Source organism: Leopardus geoffroyi, chromosome C2, assembly GCF_018350155.1.
Source record: "Leopardus geoffroyi isolate Oge1 chromosome C2, O.geoffroyi_Oge1_pat1.0, whole genome shotgun sequence".
NCBI classification, from domain to species: Eukaryota; Metazoa; Chordata; class Mammalia; order Carnivora; family Felidae; genus Leopardus; species Leopardus geoffroyi.
The window spans coordinates 84538632-84564662 of NC_059333.1; the positions used below are offsets into that span (position 1 = coordinate 84538632).

The 26031-nt window shown below is 35.6% G+C and overlaps 1 protein-coding gene across 10 annotated transcripts in view; it reads right to left on the reverse strand.

The window, feature by feature from the left end:
• Positions 1–26031, reverse strand: part of ATP11B (ATPase phospholipid transporting 11B (putative)) — a 127436-nt gene that overhangs the window by 58092 nt on the left and 43313 nt on the right. For all 10 annotated transcript variants that reach the window (XM_045502854.1, XM_045502862.1, XM_045502853.1 and 7 more), the window contains exons 7-12: positions 25185–25288; positions 22224–22271; positions 19969–20033; positions 16567–16648; positions 3195–3345; positions 1879–2076 (exon numbers count right to left, since the gene is read on the reverse strand). In XM_045502854.1, the coding sequence (XP_045358810.1) occupies positions 1879–2076; positions 3195–3345; positions 16567–16648; positions 19969–20033; positions 22224–22271; positions 25185–25288 (648 nt within the window). The remainder of the gene's footprint in view (positions 1–1878; positions 2077–3194; positions 3346–16566; positions 16649–19968; positions 20034–22223; positions 22272–25184; positions 25289–26031) is intronic.

Below are 26031 nucleotides of genomic sequence, written 5' to 3' on the forward strand. Positions count from 1 at the left end.
GGGTGTTATAAGCCACACCCATCCGCTTCTGTTTTCAGATAACCTTCCTTTCTATACTTTACAATGACACACAGGTAGCAATACTTCAATGATGGTCACTTCTACAAGAAACCTTCTGGTCTATTTCAAGATAAAATGCCACATATATTACAGTACTTATGCATTTCTTAACAATTTATTTTAAATGTGTCATTGACAAAGTTTTTGTTGTACTCCTAATCCCATTAGTCCTGTGGCTTTTACTAAGTAATTTTAAGTAGCACAATAAGTTTTAGGAATGCATATGCCATATTGTAGTAGAACAGACTACTGAGAAAGGAGCTAGGGGCAAAGAGAAAATGCAAGGAGCACAAGACTAAATAGCCATCATTAATATCTTCAGAGAGCTAAAAGAATAGATTATATTCAAGAAAAGGAATATGATGCAATTAAAAAAGATTATTCAAATATACTAGAATATTAGAAATTAAAAATATTATAACAGAAATAAAAGAAATTAAAAGATAGGTAGAAAGATAAAGTTGACAAATTCTTCCAGAATTATAAAAACAAACAAGTAAAGGAAAACTGAAAGTCAAAGAAAGAGAATTAGAGAATCAAGATAAATGGTCTGATATCTAAATACTAAATTAAAAAAGACATGTTATCAAAGAAATTATGTAAGAAAAATTCTAGAATTGAAGTACATGTATTTCCAGACTGAAAGGGCTCACAGAACTCACTGTCCAATGAAAGCATAAAAAAAAAAAAAAAAAAAGACTGACACCAAGGTACCTCATCATGAAATTTCAGAATCATCACATTAAGAGAAGAACCTAAAGACTTCCAGAGATAAAATAACAGATCACACACAAAGAACTCGGAATCAGAATGGCACTGCATTTCTTAACAGCAACATTGGAAGCCAGAAAAAAATGGAGAAATGCTTTTAAAATATGGAAGAATGATAATTTCCAACCTGGGATGCCATTATACAACTAAATTACTAATCAAGTGTAAAAAAGGAATAAAGAATTTTCACACATCCAAAGTCTCAAAATATTCTCCTCTCATGCATCCTTTTTCAGGAAGTTATTAGAAGATGTGTTCTACCAAAATGAGAGAAAAAGACACACGTGGGGTGACACGGGATCCAGGAGACAGGAGATCCAAAACAGGAGAGAGGCAAAGGAATTTCTAGAGTAATGGTAAAGGGAAGTCCTAGGTGACAGCTAAGAAGCAGGCCCAGAAATAAGTCCAAATTGAAGCAGAAAGACAAAAGTCTTCAAAAAAGCTGCCTGCTTTTTTGAAGCAGGCATAAAAAGAAAGAGAAAGGAAATCCTAGATTACTTGATATGTTTGAGTATGTAGAGAGATATTTCAAATATTAATCAGAGACTTGTTTGTGGCATACAGAAATTAAGCAAATGAAAAAACAGAGCAATGAACTCTAGGGAAAATAACATAAAAAAGAAAGTGTAATTATAGTATCATAGGATACACATAAAGAACTAGGAATTAGTGAGCAATACTAAGAGTCAACATAATGTCAATAACATTTACTGAATCCCTAATTGTGATATAACAATATTAGAGGGCTATAGGGAGGCAAAGTGGGTATGTATCTGAGTATGTGTGTATAAACAGCAGCATAAGAGTATATCTTTATATTCCGTAATAAATAATGTCTAAAATTTAAAAATCAAGAAAGAACACTATATACAGTAGTGCTAAATAATGGGAAAAACGATTTCAGATTTAAAAATGAGAAACAAGAGTTAGGTGTGGAGCAAAGTAGGGCTATTTTTTGGTATAAGCCTCATAGTATTTTTCTTTGTATATGTATTGTTTTGATAAAAATAAAAAATTAGCAAAACAAAATAAAATGATCTTTTTTACCTGTCCAAGCTCTTCATTCAGATCAGAAGTATTGACTTGAGCTTTCTGGCCTGATTCTTCATGATAGAGATCAAGATCCCAGCCAATAAAAAATGATCCAAGAAATTTTTGCATTTCGACTGTCACATATAATGAAATTGGAATGATGAAATTGTAGAGTACCAAAAAGGCAAGGAAGTCTGAAATGAATCTCAGAATCTAGGCAAAAAAATGATTGATACAAGAATACATATGAGAATTTCCTCAGTATGACCGGAGAAAAATTATCAGAACGTTTCATGTCTAAACAGACCATCAACTATATTCTAAAGCAGAAGTTTCATGAATTGAAATTCATTTGTTGAATCATTTTTTTAATACATTTCTTTTGGTTGTTTTATTGCTTATTAGAATCTTGAACAAAACGAAAAAAGAAAAGGTTAAATTCAAACTACTTGTTACTTTTTAGAAGCTACCAAAAGGCCTGATGTGACTCAAATAACCTTTAGCAAAATATTTAATTAATAATCCCTGCAGTATACTTACTCTTCTACTTCTACCTTTCAAAATCAAAGATAACTAAAAATTGACTATAATTTAAAATTTATTTAAAAATTGGTAGACTAGAACTGCTGTAAATTAAAACTCTTACTTACAGATGATATAGTAATAGCCTACTTCAATGGCACAGCAGTATCACATTTTGACATGCATTCTGTGAAAGGTGAAATACTAATTATGAATGACATGGAAAATATGTTCCTGTGATCTGCTTTGTGGTTTCTTGAGATCCACATCTGTCTTGCAATAGTTGTATTTTAATCTAATGTGAAATCTGGAGACAAAGTTACCAAAATTGCAGATTAAATTGTCTTGGTAGTCCATATTTATTGTTTAAAACATTATATGACAAATTTTGTGTCAATACTTCATCTTATCAATGGACTGACAGTAAGACTCCTTGAATTATTCTGACAGAATTGAAAATAAGTCAACTAACTCTTTAATTCACTTACAGCATACAGTAAATAAAATAAAAAAAACTGAATTTGTAGTAGTGAAGGGGAATGCCAACACAGATGATTTAAATTTTTGTGATCTCTTATAATTATTCAAGTCATGTCTTAGGAAATACAATTGCTTATGCCTTAAAATGCAAAAAGTATACCAGTATAAACATAATGGCCACTCTGACTTGCAGCGTCTTTCTGTCACCCTTCAATAGTAATGGTTTTAGGAGATCACAGTGGTCACTACTATCAGAAGTCACTACCAAATCATCAACTGTGCCAAAGAATAGTTTCCTTTATAGCAGAGTCAAGAACACCATAAAATACCTTACTACTATTTCTTTGATGTTCTGTTTTTTGGTTATACCAAGGTTCATCCCATTTTTCTTCAGCTTGCCATGTATATTTCAAGATAGTACTGATGATGGCTTCAGAAATAAGGATTATTAGATAAATTATCAAAAATGTATTCATTGACCTGGAATGAGAAAAAAAGCATATGAAACATATCAATTATGTGTTACTATATTCAAATGCCTGAAAATTTTATACTGGTATTAAATATAAAAATATATAAGATATCATGTAGCTATTTAAAGGAAACAATCTTTGTATTTTAAGAAATGACCATTCAATAGAATCTGTTTACCAAGGGATAAAATAGCTAATACAGAAGATTATAAGCCTATTTGAATTGGTTATATTACTGTTCAAAATGCTTACAGTAAATGACAGTTTTGGCCAATTACTCTCACCATAAGTAGCTGTTCTAAGTTTTTTTTTACATTTTTAGCATCTAGTGTTAAGTATAAATATAACTAACATTTATATAGCATTAAAAGTTTTATAAAACTTTGTCACATCCACTAGCTTGTCAAATCTTCGTAAAACCTCTGGGAGGAGATCACACCCTTTTTAAGGATTAAGACCAAAGCCTAAATAAAAATTATCCTGTGAATTTACAAAAATCACATAAGTCAGGAATTAACTTTAGAATCCCTGTCCTTTTCTCCAGGCAAGATTGACATTACAATATTTCACAAAGCAAGCTTAATATCACATCTTTGATTCTTCAATCAGCACTAATTTCAGTTTCTGTCGGTGTTTCTTTACTAATGTTAACTATCTAGTGCTGCGATGGTTAATCTAAACTTGACTGGGCTAAGAGATGACAGCTGGTAAAACATTACTTTGGGGTGTGTCTGTGAGGGTATTTCTCTATCTCTTCCAGAGATTAGTATTTGATACTACCATTTGATACTATAAATAATATATCTTCCAGAGATTAGTATTTGATAAAACAGTCTTAGTACAGAAATATGCCCTTACCAACGTAGGTGGGTATCATAACTGAGGGCCCAAATGAAATAAAAAAGGCAAAGGACGAATTTTTTTCTTTTCTTAAGTTGGGATGTCAGAGCTCCAGGTTCGTATCAGGGGCCATCCTCAGGCCTTTGGATACTGACTGCATCATACCATCGGCTTTCCTGTTTCTCCAGTTTGCAGACTGCAGACTGTGGGATTTTGTGGCCTTCACAACCACATGAGCCAACTCCTATAATAAATCTCTTACATACATCTATGTATATTCCTACTGGTTCTGTTTCTCCGGAGAACACTAATACAAGTGCTATAAATTTCTCTCTCAGCACTGCTTTAGCTTCATCCTTCAAAATTTGATACACTGTATTTTCATTAACTTCTGGATATTAAAAAAAAAATGTTCTTTCAAATTTTCTCTGTGACTCATAGAATATTTAAAAGTAAGAATTCTAGCTGCTCCATGTCCTAGCCAATATTTGGAGCCTTTAGATTTTTAATTTTTGTCATTCCTCTAAGCGTATATTGGTATGTATCTCTTTACAGTTTTAATTTGCATCTTTCTCATGACTAATAACATTGTACGCTTTTTTGTATGTTTACTAGCCTTTTGTACATTTCTTTGTAAAAATTTCTCTGCTCCAGTCTTACATCCATTTTTTTTCATTGCATTGTTTTTATTATAGACTTAGAGGAGCTTTTAATGTATCATTATATATTCTGGATACAAATCCTTTGTCAGATAAATGTTTTATGATACCATCACCCAGTTTGTGGCTTCCTTGATCATTTCCTTAATTGTGTAGTCTAAGAAGTTTTTAATTTTGCGGAAGTAGAGCTAGCCAATTTTTTCTTTTGTGGTTATTGTTTATTTATCCTACAAAATATTTACCTATCCCCAGGTTGTGAAGAAATCTTCCTAAGTTTTCTTCTAAAAGTTTTATAGTTCGGGTGCCAGGGTGGCTTAGTCACTAAGCATCCGATTTTGGCTCAGATCATGATCTCACAGTTTGCAAGTTCGAGCCCTGCATAGGGCTCTGTTCGGACAGCTTGGAGCCTGGAGCCTGCTTTGGATTCTGTCTCCCTCTCTTTCTGTCCCTCCCCGGCTTGAGCTGTCTCTCTCTCAAAAATAAACAAACATTAAAAAAAATTAAAAGTTTTATAGTTTTAGCCTTTCCATTTAGGTATATGACCCACCTTCAAAAACTTTTTGGAGTATGAGGTAATATAGGAATTGAGGTTTATTATTTTTTTCCCATATGGATATCCAATTATTGTGGCATCTTTTAATGAAAAGACTATCATTTTCCTCACTGAATTTACTTGATGCTTTGGTTGAAAATCAATTGACCATATATGAATGGGTCTATTTCTCAACTCTAGTTTATTCCAATGAAATGTCTTTTTTTGCTACTACCATATTATATTTACTACAGCTTTGCACCCACTCTCTATTGTATACTTTTTTTTTTACAACCTGAAATTCTTTATTATTATTATTTTTTAAATATAATTTGTTGTCAAATTGGCTAACATACAGTGTGTACAGTGTGCTCTTGCTTTTGTGGGCAGATTCCCGTGATTCATCACTTACATACAACATCCAGTGCTCATTCCAACTGCCCTCCTCAATGCCCATCACTCATTTTCCCCTCTACCCCCCCCCATCAACCCTCAGTTTGTTCTTTGTATTTAAGAGTCTCTTATGGTTTGCCTCCCTCCCTCTCTGTTTGTAACTATTTTTTTTACCCTTCTCTTCCTCCATGGTCTTCTGTTAATTTTCTCAAGATTCACATATGAATGAAAACATATGATCTCTGCCTTTCTCTGACTTATTTCACTTAGCATAAACGTTCCATCCACGTTGCTGCAAATGGCAGGATTTCATTCTTTCTCATTGCCACGTAGTATTCCATTGTATATATAAACCACACCTTTATCCATTCATCAGTTGACAGACATTTAGGTTCTTTCCATAATTTAGCTATTCTTGAAAGCGCTGCTATAAACATTGGGGTACATGTGCCCCCATGAATCAGCACTCCTGTATCCCTTGGATAAGTTCCTAGTAGTGCTATTGCTGGGCTATAGGGTAATTCTATTTTTAATTTTTTGAGGAACCTCCACACTGTTTTCCAGAGCAGCTGCACCAGTTTGCATCCCACCAACAGTGCAAGAGGGCTCCCGTTTCTCCACATCCGCACCAGCATCTGTGGTTTCCTGATTTGTTAATTTTAGCCACTCTGACAGGTATGAGGTGGTATCTCAGTTTGGTTTTGATTTGTCTTTCCCTGATGATGAGTTACGTTGAGCATCTTTTCATGTGTCTGTTGGCCATCTGGATGTCTTCTTTGGAATACTGTCTATTCATGTCTTCTGCCCATTTCTTCACTGGATTATTTGTTTTTTGGGTGTTGAGTTTGATAAGTTCTTTATAGATTTTGGATGCTAACCCTTTATCTGTCATTTGCAAATATCTTTTCCCATTCCGTCAGTTGCCTTTTAGTTTTATTGACTGTTTCCTTTGTAGTGCAGAAGCTTTTTATCTTGATGAGGTCCCAATAATTCATTTTTGCTTTTAATTCCATTGCCTTTAGAGACGTGTTGACCAAGAAATTGCTGTGGCTGAGGTCAAAGAGGTTGTTTCCTGTTTTCTCCTCTAGGGCTTTGATGGTGTCCTGTCTCACATGCAGGTCTTTCATCCATTTGAGGTTTATTTTTGTTCATGGTGTAACAAAGGTATCTAGTTTCATTCTTCTGCATGTTGCTGTCCAGTTCTCCCAGCACCATTTGCTAAAGAGACTGTTTTTCCATTGGATACTCTTTCTAGCTTTGTCAAAGATTAGTTGGCCATGCATTTGTGGGTCCAATTCTGGGTTATGTATTCTATTTCATTGGTCTGTGTGTCTGTTTTGGGGCCAATACCATACTGTCTTGATGATTAAGCTTTGTAATAGAGGCTACAGTCTGGGATTGTGATGCCTCCTGCTTTAGTTTCCTTTTTCAACATTACTTTCGTTATTCCGGGTCTTTTGTGGTTCCATACAAATTTTAGGATTGTTTTTTCTAGCTTTGAGAAGAATGCTAGTGCAATTTTGCTTGGGATTGCATTGAATATGTAGATTGCTTTGGGTAGTAATGACATTTTAACAATATTATTCTTCCAATCCATGAGCATGGAATGTTTTTCCATTTCTTTGTGTCTTCTTCAATTTCCTTCGTAAGTTTTCTGTAGTTTTCAGCATACAGGTCTTTTACATCTTTGGTTAGGTTTATTCCTAGGTATTTTATGGTTCTTGGTGCAACTGTAATTGGGATCGACGTCTTTTTTTTTCTCTTTCTGTTGCTTCATTATTGGTGTATAGAAGTGCAACCAACTTCTGTACATTGATTTTGTATCCTGTGACTTTGCTGGATTAACGTTTCAGTTCTAGCAGCTTTTTGGTAGAGTCTTTCAGGTTTTTCATGTAGAGTATCATGTCATCTGCAAAAAGTGAAAGTCTGACTTCTTCTTTGCCAATTTTGATGCCTTTTATTTCATTTTGCTGTCTGACTGCTGATGCTAGGTCTTCCAACACTATGTTAAACAACAGTCATGACAGTGGACATTCCTGTTGTGTTCCTGATCTCAGGGGGAAAGCTCTCAGTTTTTCCCCATTGAGGATATTAGCTGTGGGCTTTTCATATATTGCTTTTATGATGTTTAGGTATGTTCCTTCTATCCCGACTTTCTTGAGGGTTTTATTAAGAAAGGATGCTGTTATTTTGTCAAATGCTTTTTCTGCATCTATTGACAGGATCATGTGGTTTTTATCTTTTCTTTTATTAATGTGATGTATCACATTGATTGATTTGTGAATACTGAACCAGCCCTGCAGCCCAGGAATGAATCCCACTTGATCATAGTGAATAATTCTTTTTATATGCTGTTGAATTCAATTTGCTAGTATCTTGTTGAGAATTTTTGTATCCATGTTCATCAGGGACATTGGCCTATAATTCTTTTTTTTTGCTGGGTTTCTGTCTGGTTTGGGAACAAAGGTAATGCTGGTTTCATAAAATGAGTCCGCTTTCGTTTCTGTTTTTTGGAACAGCTTGAGAAAGATAGGTATGAACTCTGCTTTAAATGGCTGGTAGAATTCCCCTGGGAAGCCATCCAGCCCAGGACTCTAATTTGTTGGGAGATTTTTGATAACTGATTCAATTTCTTCACTAGTTATGGGTCTGTTCAAATTTTCTATCTCTTCCAATTTGAGTTTTGGTAGTGTGTGGGTGTCTAGGAATTTGTCCATTTCTTCCAGGTTGTCCAGTTTGCTGTTACATAATTTTTCATAGTATTCTCAGATAATTGTTTGTATTTCTGAGGGGTTGGTTGTGATACGTCCAATTTGATTCGTGATTTTATCTATTTGGGTACAATATCTTTTCTTTTTGAGAAGTCTGGCTAGGGGTTTATCAATTTTATTTTTTCAAAAAAACAACTCTTAGTTTCATTGATCTGTTCTACTCTTTTTTTTTTTTTTGGATTCTATATTGTTTATTTCTGCTCTAATCTTTATTATTTCTCTTCTTCTCCTGGCCTTGGGGTTTCTTTGCTGTTCTGCTTCTAGTTCCTTTAGGTGTGCTGTTAGATTTTGTATTTGGGATTTTTCTTATTTCTTGAGATAGGTCTGGATTGCAATGTATTTTCCTCTTAGGACTGCCTTTGCTGCATCCCAAAAGGTTTGGACTGTCATGTTTTCATTTTCATTTGTTTCCATATATTTTTAAATTTCTTCTTTAATTGCCTGGTTGACCCATTCATTATTTAGTAGGATGTTCTTTAACTTCCATGCATTTGGAGGTTTTCCAAACTTTTTCCTGTGGTTGATTTCAAGTTTCATAGCATTGTGATCTGAAAATGTGTACAGTATGATCTCAATTCTTTTATATTTATTGAGAGCTGTTTTGTGACCTAGTATGTGATCTTGGAGAATATTCCATGTGCATTTGAGAAGAATGTGTATTCTGCTGCTTTTGGATGAAAAGTTCTGAATACATCTGTCAAGTCCATCTGGTCCAGTGTATCATTCAGGGCCATTGTTTCTTTATTGATTTTCTGTCTACAAAATCTGTCCTCTGCTGTAAGTGGAGTATTAAAGTCTCCTGCAATTACCACATTTTTATCAATAAGGTTGCTAATGTTTGTGAATTATTTTATATATTTGGGTGCTTCCAAACTGGGTGCATAAACATTTGTAATTGTTAGCTCTTCTTGATGGATAGACCCCACAATTATGATATATAAAGCCCTTCATCTCATTACAACCTTTAGTTTAAAATCTAGTTTATCTGATGTAAGTATGGGTACTCCAGCTTTGTTTTGACTTCCAGTAGCATGATAGATGGTTCTCCATCCCCTCACTTTCAATCTGAAGGTGTCCTCAGGTTTAAAACGGGTCTCTTGTAGACAGCAAATAGATGGGTCTTCTGTTTTTTAATCCATTCTGATACCGTATGTCTTTTGATTGGAGCATTTAGTCCATTTACATTCAGTGTTATTATTGAAAGATATGGACTTAGTGTCATTGTATTATCTGTAGGTTTCATGCTTATAATGATGTCTCTGGTCCTTTGCAACATTCCAACAGTCTCCCTTAGGATCTCTTAGAAGGCTGGTTTAGTGGTGATGAATTCCTTCAGTTTTTGTTTGGCTGGGAAAACCTTTATCCCTCCTTCTATTCTGAACAACAGCAGCCTTGTTGGATAAAGGATTCTTGGTTGCATATTTTTCCCATTCAGCACATTGATATTTCCTGCCACTTCCTTCTGTCCTGCCATGTTTCAGTAGATAGGTCTGCTACTACTCTTATGTGTCTACCCTTGTAGGTTAAGGCCCGTTTGTCCCTACCTGCTTTCAGAATTCTCTTTTCATCTTTGTGTTTTGCCAGTTTCACTATGATATATCATGTAGAAGATAGATTCCTATTACGTCTGAAGAGAGTTGTGTGCCTCCTGGATTTCAATATCTGTTTCCTTCCCCAAATTGTGAAGTTCTCAGCTGTCCAAGTACACCTTCTCTCTTTCTCTCTCTCTCTCTTCTTCTTCTGGACCTCCTATGATATGGATATTATTACATTTCATTTCATCATTTAGTTCTCAAATTCTCCCCTCGTGGTCTAGAATTTTTTTTCTTTTTCTCAGCTTCATCTTTTTCCATAATTTTATCTTCTATTTCACTTATTCTCCCCTTTGCCTCTTCAATCCTGTCAGCACATCCAGTTTATTTTGCACCTCATTTACAGCATTTTTTAAATTTGTCATGACTATTTTTTATTCCTTGATCTCGCAGCAATAGATTCTCTGCTGTCTTCTATGCTTTTGTCAAGCCGAGCGATTAATCTTATGACTATTATTCTAAATTCTTGATCAGATATATTGTTTATATCCGTTTTGATCAAGTCTTTAGTTGTCATTTCTTCCTGGAATTTTTTTTTTTGAGAAGAATTCTTCTGTTTCATCATTTTGGCTAGTTTTCTGTCTCTTATGTGTTTTAAAAGCTATTATGTGTCCTGCACCTGTGAGCACTGTCCAGGACCTGGCCCTTCAGGAAGTGTTTTTTGGAGTGTGTTACTTGCTCTCTGTTGTTGTGACTCTGGTTGTTTTACCTCCCTACTCGTAGTGATGTTTTGGACCCTCCACCAGATGCGCTTTGATTTGTTCGTTGAAGTAGCTCTGGGAAAGAAAAACAAAAAACAAACCTACCACCATCACAACAACAAACAACAGTGTTGGGGGATAGGGCAGTGTTGGTGGAAGGCCTTATCCCATACAAAGAGAAAAATGACGGGCAGGGAAAAAAAATTGACCAGGCAGAAAAACTATATGGCTTAATCTAGAGAGAGAAAGGAAAATAAAGAAAGAGATATAGAACAGGTATAAGTAGAATAGAGTAAATATGTCTGCTTAAACAAACCAACAACCAGAACAACCAGACTAGAGGAGGGACAAAATAAGAAGGAGAAAAGGAAGAAAATTGCCCATGAATTAAATCAGAAAATGCAAAAACTGGGTGTCTCAAACCACTCTGTTCAGAGTGCCTCACAGTACTGTGCTGGCGCAAGTGGGCCTTGTTTTTTTTCCACTCCACAGTCTCCCACGCCTCCCTGGGGCTTGTCTGGGATTCAAACCCAGATGTCTTAAAGGGTCCCGCTCTGCACACCCCAGTTCCAGGGAAGTGCCACTCCACTCCATGGTTGGAGGGCCTCCTCCCAGTGACGCACTGGCATGAACTAGGTGGTGTGTCCTGCTCTGCCAACTCCTGCACCTCCCTGGTGCTCAGCTGGGATTTAAACCCCAATGTCTTAAAGGGTCCCACTCCGTGTGTCCTGGTTCCAGGGAAGTGCCGCTCCACACCGCTGATAAATGGCCTCTGGCTGGTGAGCACAGGCAGGGTCTCTTGTCCTTTGAATGGTTATATACCTTCTTCCCACAGCACTCGAGGGAGGGAATCGCTTTCTCCCACTGCAGACTGCGCCTCTGAACTAGTTACTGAGCCTGGGGCTAGCTCCCTTCCTCCCCAGGTGTGTGAACTGGGCAGCCAGCCCCAGTCCAAAGAAAGCCCCACAGTTAGAGACTGGCTCTTTCTCCGTCCCCAGTCCATTGTTTTTTTCTCTTGTCCAAATACAGTCCTGCACTTCCACAGCCTCTCTTTTTCTTCCCTTTGTCTGCAGAAGGGGATCTCTCCCCTCCGTGCCTACACTGCACATTTTATCTCTCCCAGTTTGCAATCACGCACGTATGGCCTGCCAGGTTGTCCCCATGGACATGTCTCTGTCACTCTACAGCCCAGACTCTTGGAATTCAAAGTCCCTTGCCCTCAACACTGCTGTGTTTGAGAGGGAACTTCAGGTTCCCCTACTTCTCTGCCATGTTGGATATCCCCCTCTACTGTATACTTTCAATCAACAGTTTTTCAGACTAAACGCCAAAATCTTCTTTACTAAAACCTGGATCCTCCTTCTCGACATCCTCTAATTCCCATTGAGCTCTCACTCCAGACAGATAGACATCTACTGTGCCTGTCTTCCGGTAAGGTATTAGTTCCCTTAATCTGAACTCATTTTCCATATCCCATCTGCCTTCCACCCCTTCAACCCTGGTCCCTTCACCAGCTTTATAATAAGTCTTAAAGTCAGGGAATATGAATCCTACAGCTTTCTTTTCTTTTCAATTTTTAAAGTTTATTTATTTTGAGAGAGAGAGAGAAATAGAGCACACGAGCAGGGCAGGGGCAGAGAGAGAGGGGGAGAGAGGGAATCCCAAGCAGGCTCCATGCTGTCAGCACAGAGCACAATATGGGACTTGAATTCACCAACTTTGAGACCATGACCTGAGACAAAGTCAAGAGCCAGACATTCAACTGACTGAGGCACCTAGGCATCCCCTACAGCTTTCTTTCAAGCGACTATTTTCTTTATGTATTCTATGTATGCATTTTAGCCAGTGCATTTCAATATTCATTTTAGAATCATCTTGTCAATTACCACAAAAAAGTTTGCAGGGATTTTAACTAGGATTGAAACAATCAAAACATCACCTGACAGCTTAACAATACTCAGCCTGCCAATCTATTAGTGTGATTTCATCATTTATTTAATGGATAAATCTTTAATATCTCTCACCATGTTTTGACCTTGCTAAAACTCACTTATTAGTTCCAATAGTTTTAATTTTGAATGTGTACAGCTATGTGACAAATCATGTGTCCTCCAGTAAGGACAATTTTAGTTCTTACTTTCTAATACTTATGCCTTTTATTTCTTTGTCTGGTGACACTGAATAAGGCTTCTAGAATAATGTTGAAAAGAAGTTGTGAAAATGCATATTTTGGATAGGAGTCCTTTACAAAATATGTGCTTTGTAAGTATTTTTCCTAGTCTGTGGCTTGTGTTTTCATTTTTTCAGCAGTGTCTTTTGAAATACAAGCATTAATTTCTTTTAACATTGACATACAATGTCATATCAGCTTCAGGTATGCTGAAGTTTTTAATTTTGATGAAATTTATCAATTTTTGGTTTGGTTTTTGGTTCCTTTTTTGTATGTTTCCCATCAAACAAATGTTTCCTTAACCCAAAGTCACAAGTATTTTCTCCCATGTTTTACAGATTAAGTTCTTATGTATAGGTTTTATTTTGAGTTAGTTTTTGTATGTGGTGAAGAGAAGCGTGAAAATTTGGTTTCTGGCATATGGATGTCTAACTGTTCCAGCATTGTGTGTTGAAAAGACTATCCCTTTGTGTGGACATATTTTTTTTAATTTTTTTATATTTTTATATAATATTTTATATATAATATATAATATATATAATATATATTTATATAAAAATATATATTTTATATATAATAAATTAAATCTCTTTGATAGGGTTATTTAGATTTTCTGTCTCTTCCTGTGTTAATTTTTATATGTTGTGTTTTCAAAGAATTTGTCCACTTCATTTAAGTTAAAAAAATGTAGTTAAATAAAGTGTTTCATCATATTTCTTTATCTGTGGATAAAGTGACCACAGTAGGTAGGATCTGTACTATCTTGTTTTTCATTTTTGATGTTGGTAATTTTTTAGTTTTCTCTCTCCTAATACTTCTCTTTTTTTCCCCTTTAATCCCTCAATCTAGATTGAGAAAGTAGAGATTTATTAATTTTGTTATTATTTCCAAAGAACCAGTTTCAGCTTTGTTAATTTTGTCTATTATTTGTTTTCTCTTCTATTGGTTTTAGCTCATATCTTTTAAAAAAAAAAAATTTTTTTGGGGCGCCTGGGTGGCGCAGTCGGTTAAGCGTCCGACTTCAGCCAGGTCACAATCTCGCGGTGAGTTCGAGCCCCGCATCAGGCTCTGGGCTGATGGCTCAGAGCCTGGAGCCTGTTTCTGATTCTGTGTCTCCCTCTCTCTCTGCCCCTCCCCCGTTCATGCTCTGTCTCTCTCTGTCCCAAAAATAAATAAACGTTGAAAAAAAAAAAAATTTAAAAAAAAAAATTTTTTTAACGTTTTTATTTATTTTTGGGACAGAGAGAGACAGAGCATGAACGGGGGAGGGTCAGAGACAGAGGGAGACACAGAATTGGAAGCAGGCACCAGGCTCTGAGCCATCAGCCCAGAGCCCGACACAGGGCTCAAACTCACAGACCGCGAGATCGTGACCTGAGCTAAAGTCGGACGCTTAACCAACTGAGCCACCCAGGCGCCCCAGCTCACATCTTTAATATCTGTTCTCTTTCTTCTCTGATTGGGTATAATTACTCTCTTTATCTTGCTTCCTAAGGTAGAAACTTAGATGACTATTTTAAGCTTTTCTTCCTCTCTTATGTAAACACTTATAGCTCGAAATTTCTCTTTAATTTAGGCTTTGCCTTGAGTCCACAAATTTTGATTTGCTGGATTTAAATTACCACTCTGTGTTTTTTCAAATTCAAGAAATTTGCCATTATTATTTTTTCAGATATTTTTATTCTGCCCCTACTGTTCTCTCCTCTTTGGGGAAGGACTCAAGTAGAATTATGCTAAACAGCTTAATATTGTGTATTCACATGGTTCTGAAATTCTGTTCATTTTTTCTTCAATCTTTTTTCTCCCTGTTCTTCAGACTGAATAATTTCTATTGCTTTTTAAAATTCACCGACAATTTCTGCTGCCTTCCTCAATCTGGTATTGAGCCCATCTAATGACATTTACATTTCAGTAATTAGATTTTCAACTCAAGAATATCTGCTGAATTCTCTTTATAGTTTCCATTTCTTTTTTTTTCCCCTCAAATTTTTATTTAAATTCCAGTTAGTTAACATACAGTGCCACACTAGTTTCAGGTATAGAATTTAGTGATTCATCAATCACATACAACACCTGGTGCTCTTCACAAGTGCTCTCTTTAATAACCATCGCCTTTTAACCCATCCCCCACCTCACTTCCCCTCTGACAACCATCAGTTTGTTCTCCATAGTTAAGAATCTGTTTCTTGGTCTGCCTCTTTTTGTTCCCCCCTATGTTCACTTGTTTCTTAAATTCTACACGTGAGTGAAATAATATGATATGGTATTTGTCTTTCTCTGACTTATTTCACTTAGCATAATACTCCATAGCTCCATCCATGTTACAAATGGCAAGGTTCATTCTTTTTGATGGCTGAGTAATATTCCAGTGTGTATATATACCACACATACATACATACACACTCCATATCTTTATCCAATCATCAGTTGGTGCACATTTGGGCTCTTTCCATAATTTGGTTATTGGTGTTAGTGCCGGTATAAATATCAGGGGGCATGTATCCCTTCAAATCAGTGTTTTTGTATCATTTGGGTAAACACCTAGTAGTGTAATTGCTGAATCACAGGACAGTTCTACTTTTAACTTTTTGAGGAACCTCCATACTGTTTTCTGTAGTTTCCATTTCTTTGCTGATATTTTACATGTGTTTAGTCACATCTTTTTTTAGGCCCTTAAAAATACTTATAATATCTGCTCTAAAGACCTTGTCTGTTAACTGCAAGATACAGAACATTATGGAGACAATTTCTATTGAATGCTTCTTCTCTTGAATACAAATTACATTTTCTTCATATGTCTACTTATTTTTGATTACATACTAAATTTTATAAATAACAGGTTGTAAAGACTGTACTCTTTTATGTTCTTCACAAGAGTGCTGATTTTCATTCCAGCAGGAAGTTAACTTGGCTAGGCTCAAATATCAAACTCTGTTTCCACTGCAATAGACAACAGCAAAATTCTATGTTCTGTTCTTCCCGCCTCCTGATACTGTTTTTCTGCTAAGCCCACCAGGGTCTCTCTTGCACATGTATAGGTCTAATAGTCAAAGATTTGGGCATAATTTATGTACAGAGTTCATTCCCTTCTGTGGCTCCCTCCCCTACACAGTTTTACCTCTGTCTAGTTATTTTTCTAGCTTTAAACCTTGTCCTCCAACACTTAAATCTTGTAAAGTTCAGGCTCTCTGATGCCCCATGCAGCACATGAATTAGGGAGTGCCTTCAGGCAAGAAGTTACGAAAATACTCTCCTGTATTTTCAGATACTTGTTTATGTAAAAAAAATTTTTGTCCAGATTTCATAATTGCTATCTGCAGGAGGATTAGTCTGATCAAGTGATTCCATTATTATCCAATAGTATTATTTTAAAGCTGTTAATTTAAAGTCATAATCTAGCACCTACTATATGCCAAACATTGTGCAAAATGCTACATGTATACATCCCTATCCTCAAGAATACCATCTTTTGTTGACTGACATGTATTTTTATATACATAGTATTTTATACATATATGAATACATAGACATATTCATGTGTAAATAAATGAAAATAGACAACTTTCTTACTTTTCTACTGCAGATCGTTTCTGTGACTTGCTCTTGTAATTTAATGCCATCTTTGTTTCCATTCCAGTGTATATAGCAACACCTGCAAAACAAAACACTCTTTAAAAATAAACTAGCATATTTCACCAAACAGATGTACTCACTAGCATGAAAGGGAGTGTACTGATTGTTGTTACAATTTGGCTTTCTTTAAGTCTTTCTGGAGTTTTTAAAAGGCTTTCCAAGGGGCGCCTGGGTGGCGCAGTCGGTTAAGCGTCCGACTTCAGCCAGGTCACGATCTCGCAGTCCGTGAGTTCGAGCCCCGCGTCAGGCTCTGGGCTGATGGCTCAGAGCCTAGAGCCTGTTTCCGATTCTGTGTCTCCCTCTGTCTCTGCCCCTCCCCCATTCATGCTCTGTCTCTCTCTGTCCCAAAAATAAATAAACGTTGAAAAAAAAAAATTAAAAAAAAAAAATTAAAAAAAAAATTAAAAAAAAAAAAAAAAAAAGGCTTTCCAAGTCCAATTTTGAAGAACTCCAGTCACTTAACCTGCTGGAAGGGGAAGGCACGGGGATTCCGTTTCTGAGTTATAATTAATATATCTGAATGAGAGATATTATTAGAGCTGGAACTGATGGAAGAAAAGGATTTGAAAACGTAAAGATGGCAGGAAAGGCCATTATAGATAGAGCAAAAAGTGTTAACAAAGACAAAAATGGAAAAGCGCTTTCTGTTAGGTTTTCATGAACAATGGAATGAGGTCAGAGTTCGAAAGGCTCTGAATGCCGGAATCTGTGAAGTCTAGACATAATTTTCTACCACTAGAGAAATAATATGGAAATCTGTCAGAAGAAATTAAGTAAACAAAAGGAAAGTACTATTTTAAAAACGTGTGCCTACTGGGGCACCTGGGTGGCTTGGTCGGTTAAGCAGCTGACGTTGGCTCAGGTCACGATCTCACGGTTACCGAGTTCGAGCCCCACGTCGGGCTCTGTAATGACAGCTCAGAGCCTGGAGCCTATTTTGGATTCTGTGTCTCCCTCTCTCTCTGCCTTGCCCCACTCGCACTCTGTGTCTCTCAAAAATAAATAAATGTTTAAAATAAAATAAAATAAAATAAAAATGTGTGCCTATGTGAATGACTGGGATGAGCAAAAATGATTGTATTAACAGGCAAAAATTGGGAAGTAGATGAAATTAGGTAAGACCAGCTTTATAACAAACTTTGTAGTTAGACCTTGATTTGAGTGCTGCCTCTGCCACTTACTAGCTCTGTGTCCTTGGGCAAGTTATTTAATCTGAGTCTGTTTCCCTCCCCATCTTTAAATAGGAAAATATACCCCACAGAATTGTTGTGATATTTGTATGACAAAATAGGAAAATGCCTAGAAGCAGAGAGATGATCAATAAATATTCACACCCATCCTTATATAGTGAAAGCTGAGAAGTAGTATAGGATTCATCATGCCTTTTTCCTAAAAATTTGTCCTGGAATTTTCACCATTCTTTAAAGGCAGGGATTATAACGCAGATGGCAAAGGGTACTGAAATTACAGAAATGTGAGAAATCAGCCAGAATGATGTAAGAGAGAGAGGTGGTGCTGCAGCAGATACCAGTAGACCCAACTAAAGGCAAACACACATTTTAAGAATGTGAAAGGCGTTCCTGCCAGGGAGATGTGTTAAAATACAGCATTACATGAGAGGGTCTAAAAGCCCTGAAGGTTTTCTCTGGCTTTGGCCATCAGAACATCATTATGGTGTTTGTTTGTTTGTTTTTAACTGTGCTAAAAATATACATAACATACAGTTTACCGTTTTAATCATCTTAAAGTGTACCATTCGGTGGCACTCAGTACAATCACAATGTTGTGCAACCCTAACTTGAAAACACTTTTATTACCCTCAAAGAAAACCCTGTACCCATTAAGCAATCATGCCCCATTCCCCTCCACTCCTCAGCCCCTGGGAACCACAAATCTATTCTCTGTGTCTGTGAATTTGCCTATTCTGATTATTTCAAGTAAATGGAATCATACACGCCTTTTGTGTCTGGCTACTTTTACTAAGCATGTTTTCAAGGTTTATCCATATTATAGCATTCATCAGTAGAATTCATTTTTTATGAGTGAATAATATTTCATTATAGGAGTATCCTACACTTTGTTTATCCATTCATTAGTTGATGGATATTTGTGCGGTTTCTACCCTTTGGCTATTGAATATTGCTGCTATGAATATCTTGGACAAGTCTTTGTCTGAACAATTACTTTCAATTCTTTTGGATACATATCTAGGAGTAGAACTGCTGGGTTATATGTAGAATTGCTGGGTCATATGATAATTCTAAGTTTAACAGTTTACTGAGGAACTGCCACACTGTTGTTCACTGGCTGTGACATTTTATATTCCCACCAGCACTCAAATGAGAGTTCCAAGTATTCTACATCCTCACCAACACTTTCTATTTTCTGTTTTCTTTTCTTTTCTTTTTAATTTTTAAAGCTTACTTATTTTAGAGAGACAGGCAGAGAGGGACAGAGAGAGAGGAAGAGGGAAAGAATCCCAAGCAGGCTCTGCACTGTCAGCACAGAGCCCAACGTGCAGTTTGAACTCTTGAACTGTGAAATCATGACCTGAGCTGAAATCAAGAGTTGGATGCTTAACCGACTGAGCCACCCAGGGGCCCCTATTTTCTGTTTTCATAAGCATATGCATTTCTTTATCAGAGAGCCTCATACTGAGTGATACGATATAACACAGTTAATAGGAAAGAAGGGAGTGAAGAAGAGAACCTCAAAAGCTGTAAACACTCAGTGAATAACACAGGCTGGGCAGTATATGAAGGGCCATTCCCAAAATGGGAAGAGATAGTTGACAGCTAAAGATTATCAAGACTTCACGATTTGCCTAGAGTTGACTCAGAACATGTGAATTAATTTAGATCTCCAACACCAGAGCACTATTTATTCGGCCTTTTGATTCAGTCAGTATACATTCCAATAATACCTGCCATATGGTCACAGGTCAATAAAAATTTGTTGAATGGATGAAAGAATGAGTCAGCAGTTGAATACAATCTAAGAATAATAATGGAATTATACAGGTGGTTTACTGAACCATGATGTCAGATTACATTGGTTCTCAACCACCATTAACAGAACTGCCAGAATTATCTTCTTAGCAGTGTTTCACAAGTATCCACAAACAACAGAAACAGGTTCTAGTCTATTATTCAAAAATAGGAATCAACAACAAAAATATACAAAATTATTTTTACACAATCTTTGTAAGAAAATTATCATAGACAATATTTGATTAAGTAAATTATCCAACCAAAAGACCACAAAAGCTATGTTTTAAAAAATATTTTATATAAAGCATCAACACGAATCCATAATTACAAATTTTCAATATATACAAACCAAAAATTTCCTTTGTATTTTTTAACCTGGCTCCACGAAGCAAGAGACTCTCTGGCCCCAGAGGCCTAAGGGGGATTAAAAAAAAAAAAAAAAAAGTTGAATATATTAAAAATTCAATTACATTCTAAAATGGCCATCTTTAGCAGAAAATACCTGAACATAGTTATAACTCTGCTTTCATATAAAACCAAAATCTCAGTTACTATAAAGCAGTTTAGGTCAATTATGATGTTAGTGACCATAACAACAAATACCTGCTTTAGCATTTCAGTCACTTTAAGATCAGTGGCTCAGAAATAAGATTACCCCTGTAAATAAACTCACAAAGCCATCAGTTTCAAGATTTTTAAACATAAAACACAGCAAAAGATTAACCAATGATTAAAAATGTTTAACATGATGAAATTTTAAATTTATGAACAAAATTAAAGGTTCTAAAAGGCAATATAAACATGAATTATAGTATGATTTGTGTATAAATGCATCAATTCTGCATAATTAAAATTATACTGGATTATAAAACAAAGTAGTAAGTGAGTTAGTACTTTTTCTAGGCAAGATCAACTATAACTTGACTACTTGCATTGCATACTTCTTGGAGCACAGGTCTTCTTGCTGTTTGAATTTCTCTCCATAAAGGAGAAATAAAACGAGAAGGAATAACTAGAAAGGAAATTGTATTTTCTTAGTGATAGAAAAATGATAAGACTGTTATGGATAAGTAAAAAAGCCTTAATTTCGTTGATATTCCTTATGTTTTTCTGAAACATACATATCCAGTTACCCAAATCAAACAGAATCTGAACCAATTCTGAAGATGTCTGCAAATCCAAACACTCTAAAAAATCTAATGAACCAAAGAGACTCACATTTTGGGACATGGTTAACAAGCATGATTTTATTAGATAGTCATATTTGGAGCACACTCCATGGATATTCCAAAATCAATTATTAAGGAGGCATAAAATAGCCTTTTCCCACTTGGTACTGGTTCCAACAATGAACAGAAAAACTTTGAGCTCACACTGGCATATAAAATTGGTATATAATGATAAAAAGCTTCAAATTAAAAGATAATTCCATCAGCTCACTCAGGCTGCTTCAGCAAAGAACATGGCTAATCTTTTTAACCATTTTAAGGGCTGGGTAATATAACTGATCTTTTGCTTTACCAGCCACAATATCTTAATGCAATTCAGATATGTATCCACATATATATCCCACTATGTCACTCTATAAATCAAAATAAAAGCTAGTTATAGTTATCCAGCAGGGGATCCTACATTTACAAAGACCTTGTTAAGGAGTTTACTGAATGTGCTACTATGTTAATGTTTATTAAAATGTGAACTGGTGCCGAGGCATCAAGATATTTTTTGGTGGCTTGTCTTGAGGATTTCATTTAAAAAATGCTTACCTTTTCATGTCAGCAACTTATTTCATGCAGCCAGTATTAACTGAACATGTCTTTAGAAAAGAGGTACAATGCTAATTGGATTAGAAGTTCAAGGGCTGATTCCAAGATTTATTCTAAATTTGGCTTTGTGGTCATGAGTAACAATGTAATCTCAATGTATCAGCACATTTCTGAAATAACTTAAAAGCCTTTCATGTAGGGGCCAGAAATTAACCTGAATATTGAGGGCAAACACACCAACACAACCAACTAAAAAAAATACCAATCAAAAGAGTAAATAAGAGGATTTATATTGGCCACTAAATACTGTAGTTCTTGCTGAATAATTCTGAAGTGGAGAAGACAATAATATTTATACTTGTGAAACATCATATAAAACATTTTTTGTACTCTAGACTTCCAGTGTGGTGGGTTTAAAGGTGTAAAAATTTGAATAAGAACGGCTATTTCCTTTTATGTTACTACCTAACACTGTAAGAAAAAGAAATACAAGTACACAAATAATCTTGCTAAACTATTTTTATATCATTTCATGGGATTTGTTTTATCCTTGCTTCTTCTGCTACAAATTATTAGATGAAATGCTAAATGTTTTTATTTATTTTTATTTTTAATTAAAAAAAATTTATTTAAGTAATCTCTACACCTAATGTGAGGTTTGAATTCATGAAGCTGAGAACACGAGTTGCGCGCTGTTCGGACTGAGCCAGTCAGGCTTCTAAATTAATCCTTTTCCATGATATGCTGCTCAATTACCTATTCTCCTTTTAATTTGATTTTAGTCCCTCCCAACACACTGTCACATAAAAGTAACTGGATAATGCAAATGTATTCTTACCTTACAATTTCTTCCATTTGCTGAGTTATTATCATTCTTCCCATGAATCTATCAAAGAATTCAACATGTTACAAAAAAGCCAATGATATATTACCTATGACACCAATGGGTGAAGCGTTTTTGACAGTTTTGGCACTATTCTTACACGTAAAACAAAACTAACCTTTTGTATATAGGAATGGTCCATTATTTCTGTTAGAGATTACATAAGTAAATACTTATCAGTCATCAAGCTTTAAAAAACTGAATATCTTGCCATCTCTACTCCAGCTATGAATAAGGTAAATGAAAAACTGTTTTCAAAATGATAATGCAAATTTCACATATTACTAGTTTAGTCATCATGAGAATTTATAATTTCTATACAAAGATGAATGTATTATCTAGCCCACAATGAATGCTCACACATTTTATCACAGTTTATTAAATAAAGTCTACTGTGACTAGAATCATTCATTCACTCACTCACTGACTCATGCATCACTGAATAGTCACTGAACAATGACACTGTGTGAGTTAAGTGGTGGGGATAGAGTAGTAAGCAAAAACCTATCCGTAAACTCCAGACCTTCTTTAACTTTTGGTTGCCTGAAATCTAGAGTGAGTGGCCTGGTCTGTTATCATAATGGATTTTCACAGCTTGGCTTTTCAGTTCCAACTTCCACAACCAGAAAAGCTCCACAGCATAGTCAATTCAAGGATGCAATCACTTTCTACTATAGTGAGGCAAATTCTAAGTTGAAACAAACTGTAGACAGAGCTTTCATGTTAATCGTTTAAACAAAGAAATTGGCAGTCCTTTCTAAATGTCCCTATTATTACTGCCTCCACCCCCCCCCCCCCACACCTGTTTCCAAGTCACAGATGCTTGCAGACTTTGGCTTTATTGTTTCTTGCTAATCTCCTACTTCTATCTACTTCCTTCAGCACCCTGTATCAGGGAGTTTTGTTTTTTTTGTTTTTTTTTTTTTTTTAATCTCCACTTACTGGAATTTTATGTAGTCCTGATTTCAGCCTTAATTTTGGGTTTAGATTCAAAGAATCAATTCAGCTGCCATTTCCCTGGGCATCTTTCAGAGATGATGTGTGATCAGCTCAATTTTGCTGCGTTAAATTCCAACAACAGACCTATTTTCCTTGATTTCATTTGTCCTGTTATCCTTGATTCTAAGGTACTCCTATCTATTTATGCCAGTTACATACTGGATTAACTCATTTTGCACTTTCCTTAGCCATTTCTCCAAACCCACCCTTAAATTTGATTCAACACAGAAATAGCTGCATTACTCTCTTTTCTGATTATAAAGACTACATACATTGAAACACACACATTTTATAAAATGATTCAGACAATTTAAAAAGACATCAATAGGGAAACAACAATGACTGGTAATCCCACTACTCAAATATAAACACTGTTAATGTTTTGGAGTATGTTTTCCACTTTTTTTTCATCCGTATATAGACACATATATATTTTAAAAACAAAATGGTATCATGCCATAAGTACTGCTGGTAACATTTCCTACCACTTAATACGTCCTGTCAAAAACATAGATCTACATTATGATTTTCATTTCTTCCAATTTTGTATTTAAATTGTAGTTAGTTAACATATAATGTAATATTGGTTTCAGGAGTAGAATTTAGTGATTCATCACTTACACACAATACCCAGTGCTCATTGTAACAAGTACCCTCCTTAACACTCATCACCCATTTAGCTCATCTTCCATCCATCAACTCTCAGTTTGTTCTCTATCATTAAGAGTCTCTTATGGTTTGCTTCCCTTTCTTTTTTTTGCCCTCCTCATATGTTCACCTGTTTTGTTTCTGAAATCCCACATATGAGTGAAATCATATGGTATTTGTCTTTCTCTGACTGACTTATTTTGCTTAGCATAATACACTCTAGTTCCATTCATGTCATTGCAAACGGCAAGATTTCAATCTTTCTGATAGCTGAGTAATATTCCCGTGTGTGTGTGTGTGTGTATACACACCACATCTTATTTATTCATTGATCTATCAACAGATACTTGGGTTGCTTCCATGTCTTGGCCACTGTAAATAATGCTGCCATAAACATAGGGGTGCATACATTTTTCCAAATTAGTGTTTTCATTTTCTTTAAATACCCAGGAGTGGAATTACTGGATCATACAGTATTTATATTTTTAACTTTCTGAGGAATTTCTATACTGTCTTTCCACAGTGGTTGTACCAATATCCATTCCTACCAACAGTACATGAAGGGGTTCTCTTCTCTTTATATCCTTCCCAACATTTGTTACTTCTTGCCTTTTTGATACTAGCCATTCTGCCTGGTGTGAGGTGATACCTCATTATGGTTTTGGTTTGCATTTCCCTAATGATCAGTGATGCTGAACATTTTTTTCATGTGCCTGTTGACCATCTATAGGTCTTCTCTGGAAAAAGGTCTATTCAGGTCCTCTGCCCATTTTTTAAGTTCTTTATATATTTGGATATATTGTGCATATTTATACACAACTGCTTACTGTATATATTATTTGCAAATATCTTCTCCCATTCATTAGACTGCCTTTTTGTTTTGTTGATGGCTTCCTTTGTTGTGCAAAAGCTCTTTATTTTGGTGTAGTCCCAATAGTTTATCCTTGCCTTTTTATTTCCCTTGCCTGAGGAGACATATCCATAAATATGTTGATAGAGAGGATGTCCAAGAGATTACTGCTTAAGTATTCTTTTAGGAGTTTTATGGCTTCAAGTCTCACAGTTAGGTCTTTAATCCATTTTGAGTTTATTTTTGTGTATGGTATAACAGTGGTCCAGTCATAAATGTCTACTTTGCTCATGACAATAAAAATTAGTCCAATGCTTTTGTAATGTCTGAAAGGCCAAATCCTATTAGGGCTTTAATCCAATAATTCTACTTTTGCAGCTCTGTCTTTTCTTAGGGAATAATCCAGTACTATGCCATACCTGTACAAGTCTGCTTCTGGTTGCTGACATTCTATCACAGCTACAAGAGTGTCCAAACTGGCAACTGTTTGTAATACTGCTGTTTCTGGAACTGCCACGTGTGTCTGGGAAAATAAAAAAAACCAAAAAGGATTACATTGCAGTTTCAGGATCCAAATGGGAACTTAGATATCATCTATGTCAAATCTCTTTTCAGATGAAATTGTAGCATACTGTACTTGAGATCACTTAGGAGAAAGAGGATTGTAAAATAGTAAGTAGCAAAAGGAGCTACTGAGATTACCTATCTACAGAAGCCATTTGGATATAAAAAAATTAAGTGTGGGGGTGCCTGGGTGGCTCAGTTGGTTAAGCATACAACTGCAGCTTGGGCCATGATCTCATGGTTCATGGGTTTGAGCCCTGCGTTGGGATCTCTACTGTCAGCACAGACAGAGCCTGCTTTGGATCCTCTGTCTCCCTCCTTCTCTGCCCCTCCCCTGCTTACGCTCTCTCTCTTGCTCTTAAAAATGAATAAACATTTTAAAAAAATTAAAAAAAAATTAAATGTGTTAAGTCACTATCACTCAAAGTTTATTATGAAGCAATTTAATAGGGAAAAATGGGAATTTTCACTTTTATACTCTGAAAACAGAAAAGTTGAAATGTGTCCCTTATCTAATTTTAGTATATGTGCTGCCAAAGTGAGCACATCCCTTATCTAAAAAAGTACCAGAATATTAAAGGATTACATTTTTCCTAAAAACACTTTCCACTTTTCTTTAACTTGCCTAAAACCAAATGAGGCTACCCTTGAAATAAATACATACTATTATTTCTTTTTTAAAAAGTTACCATTTTTAAAGTT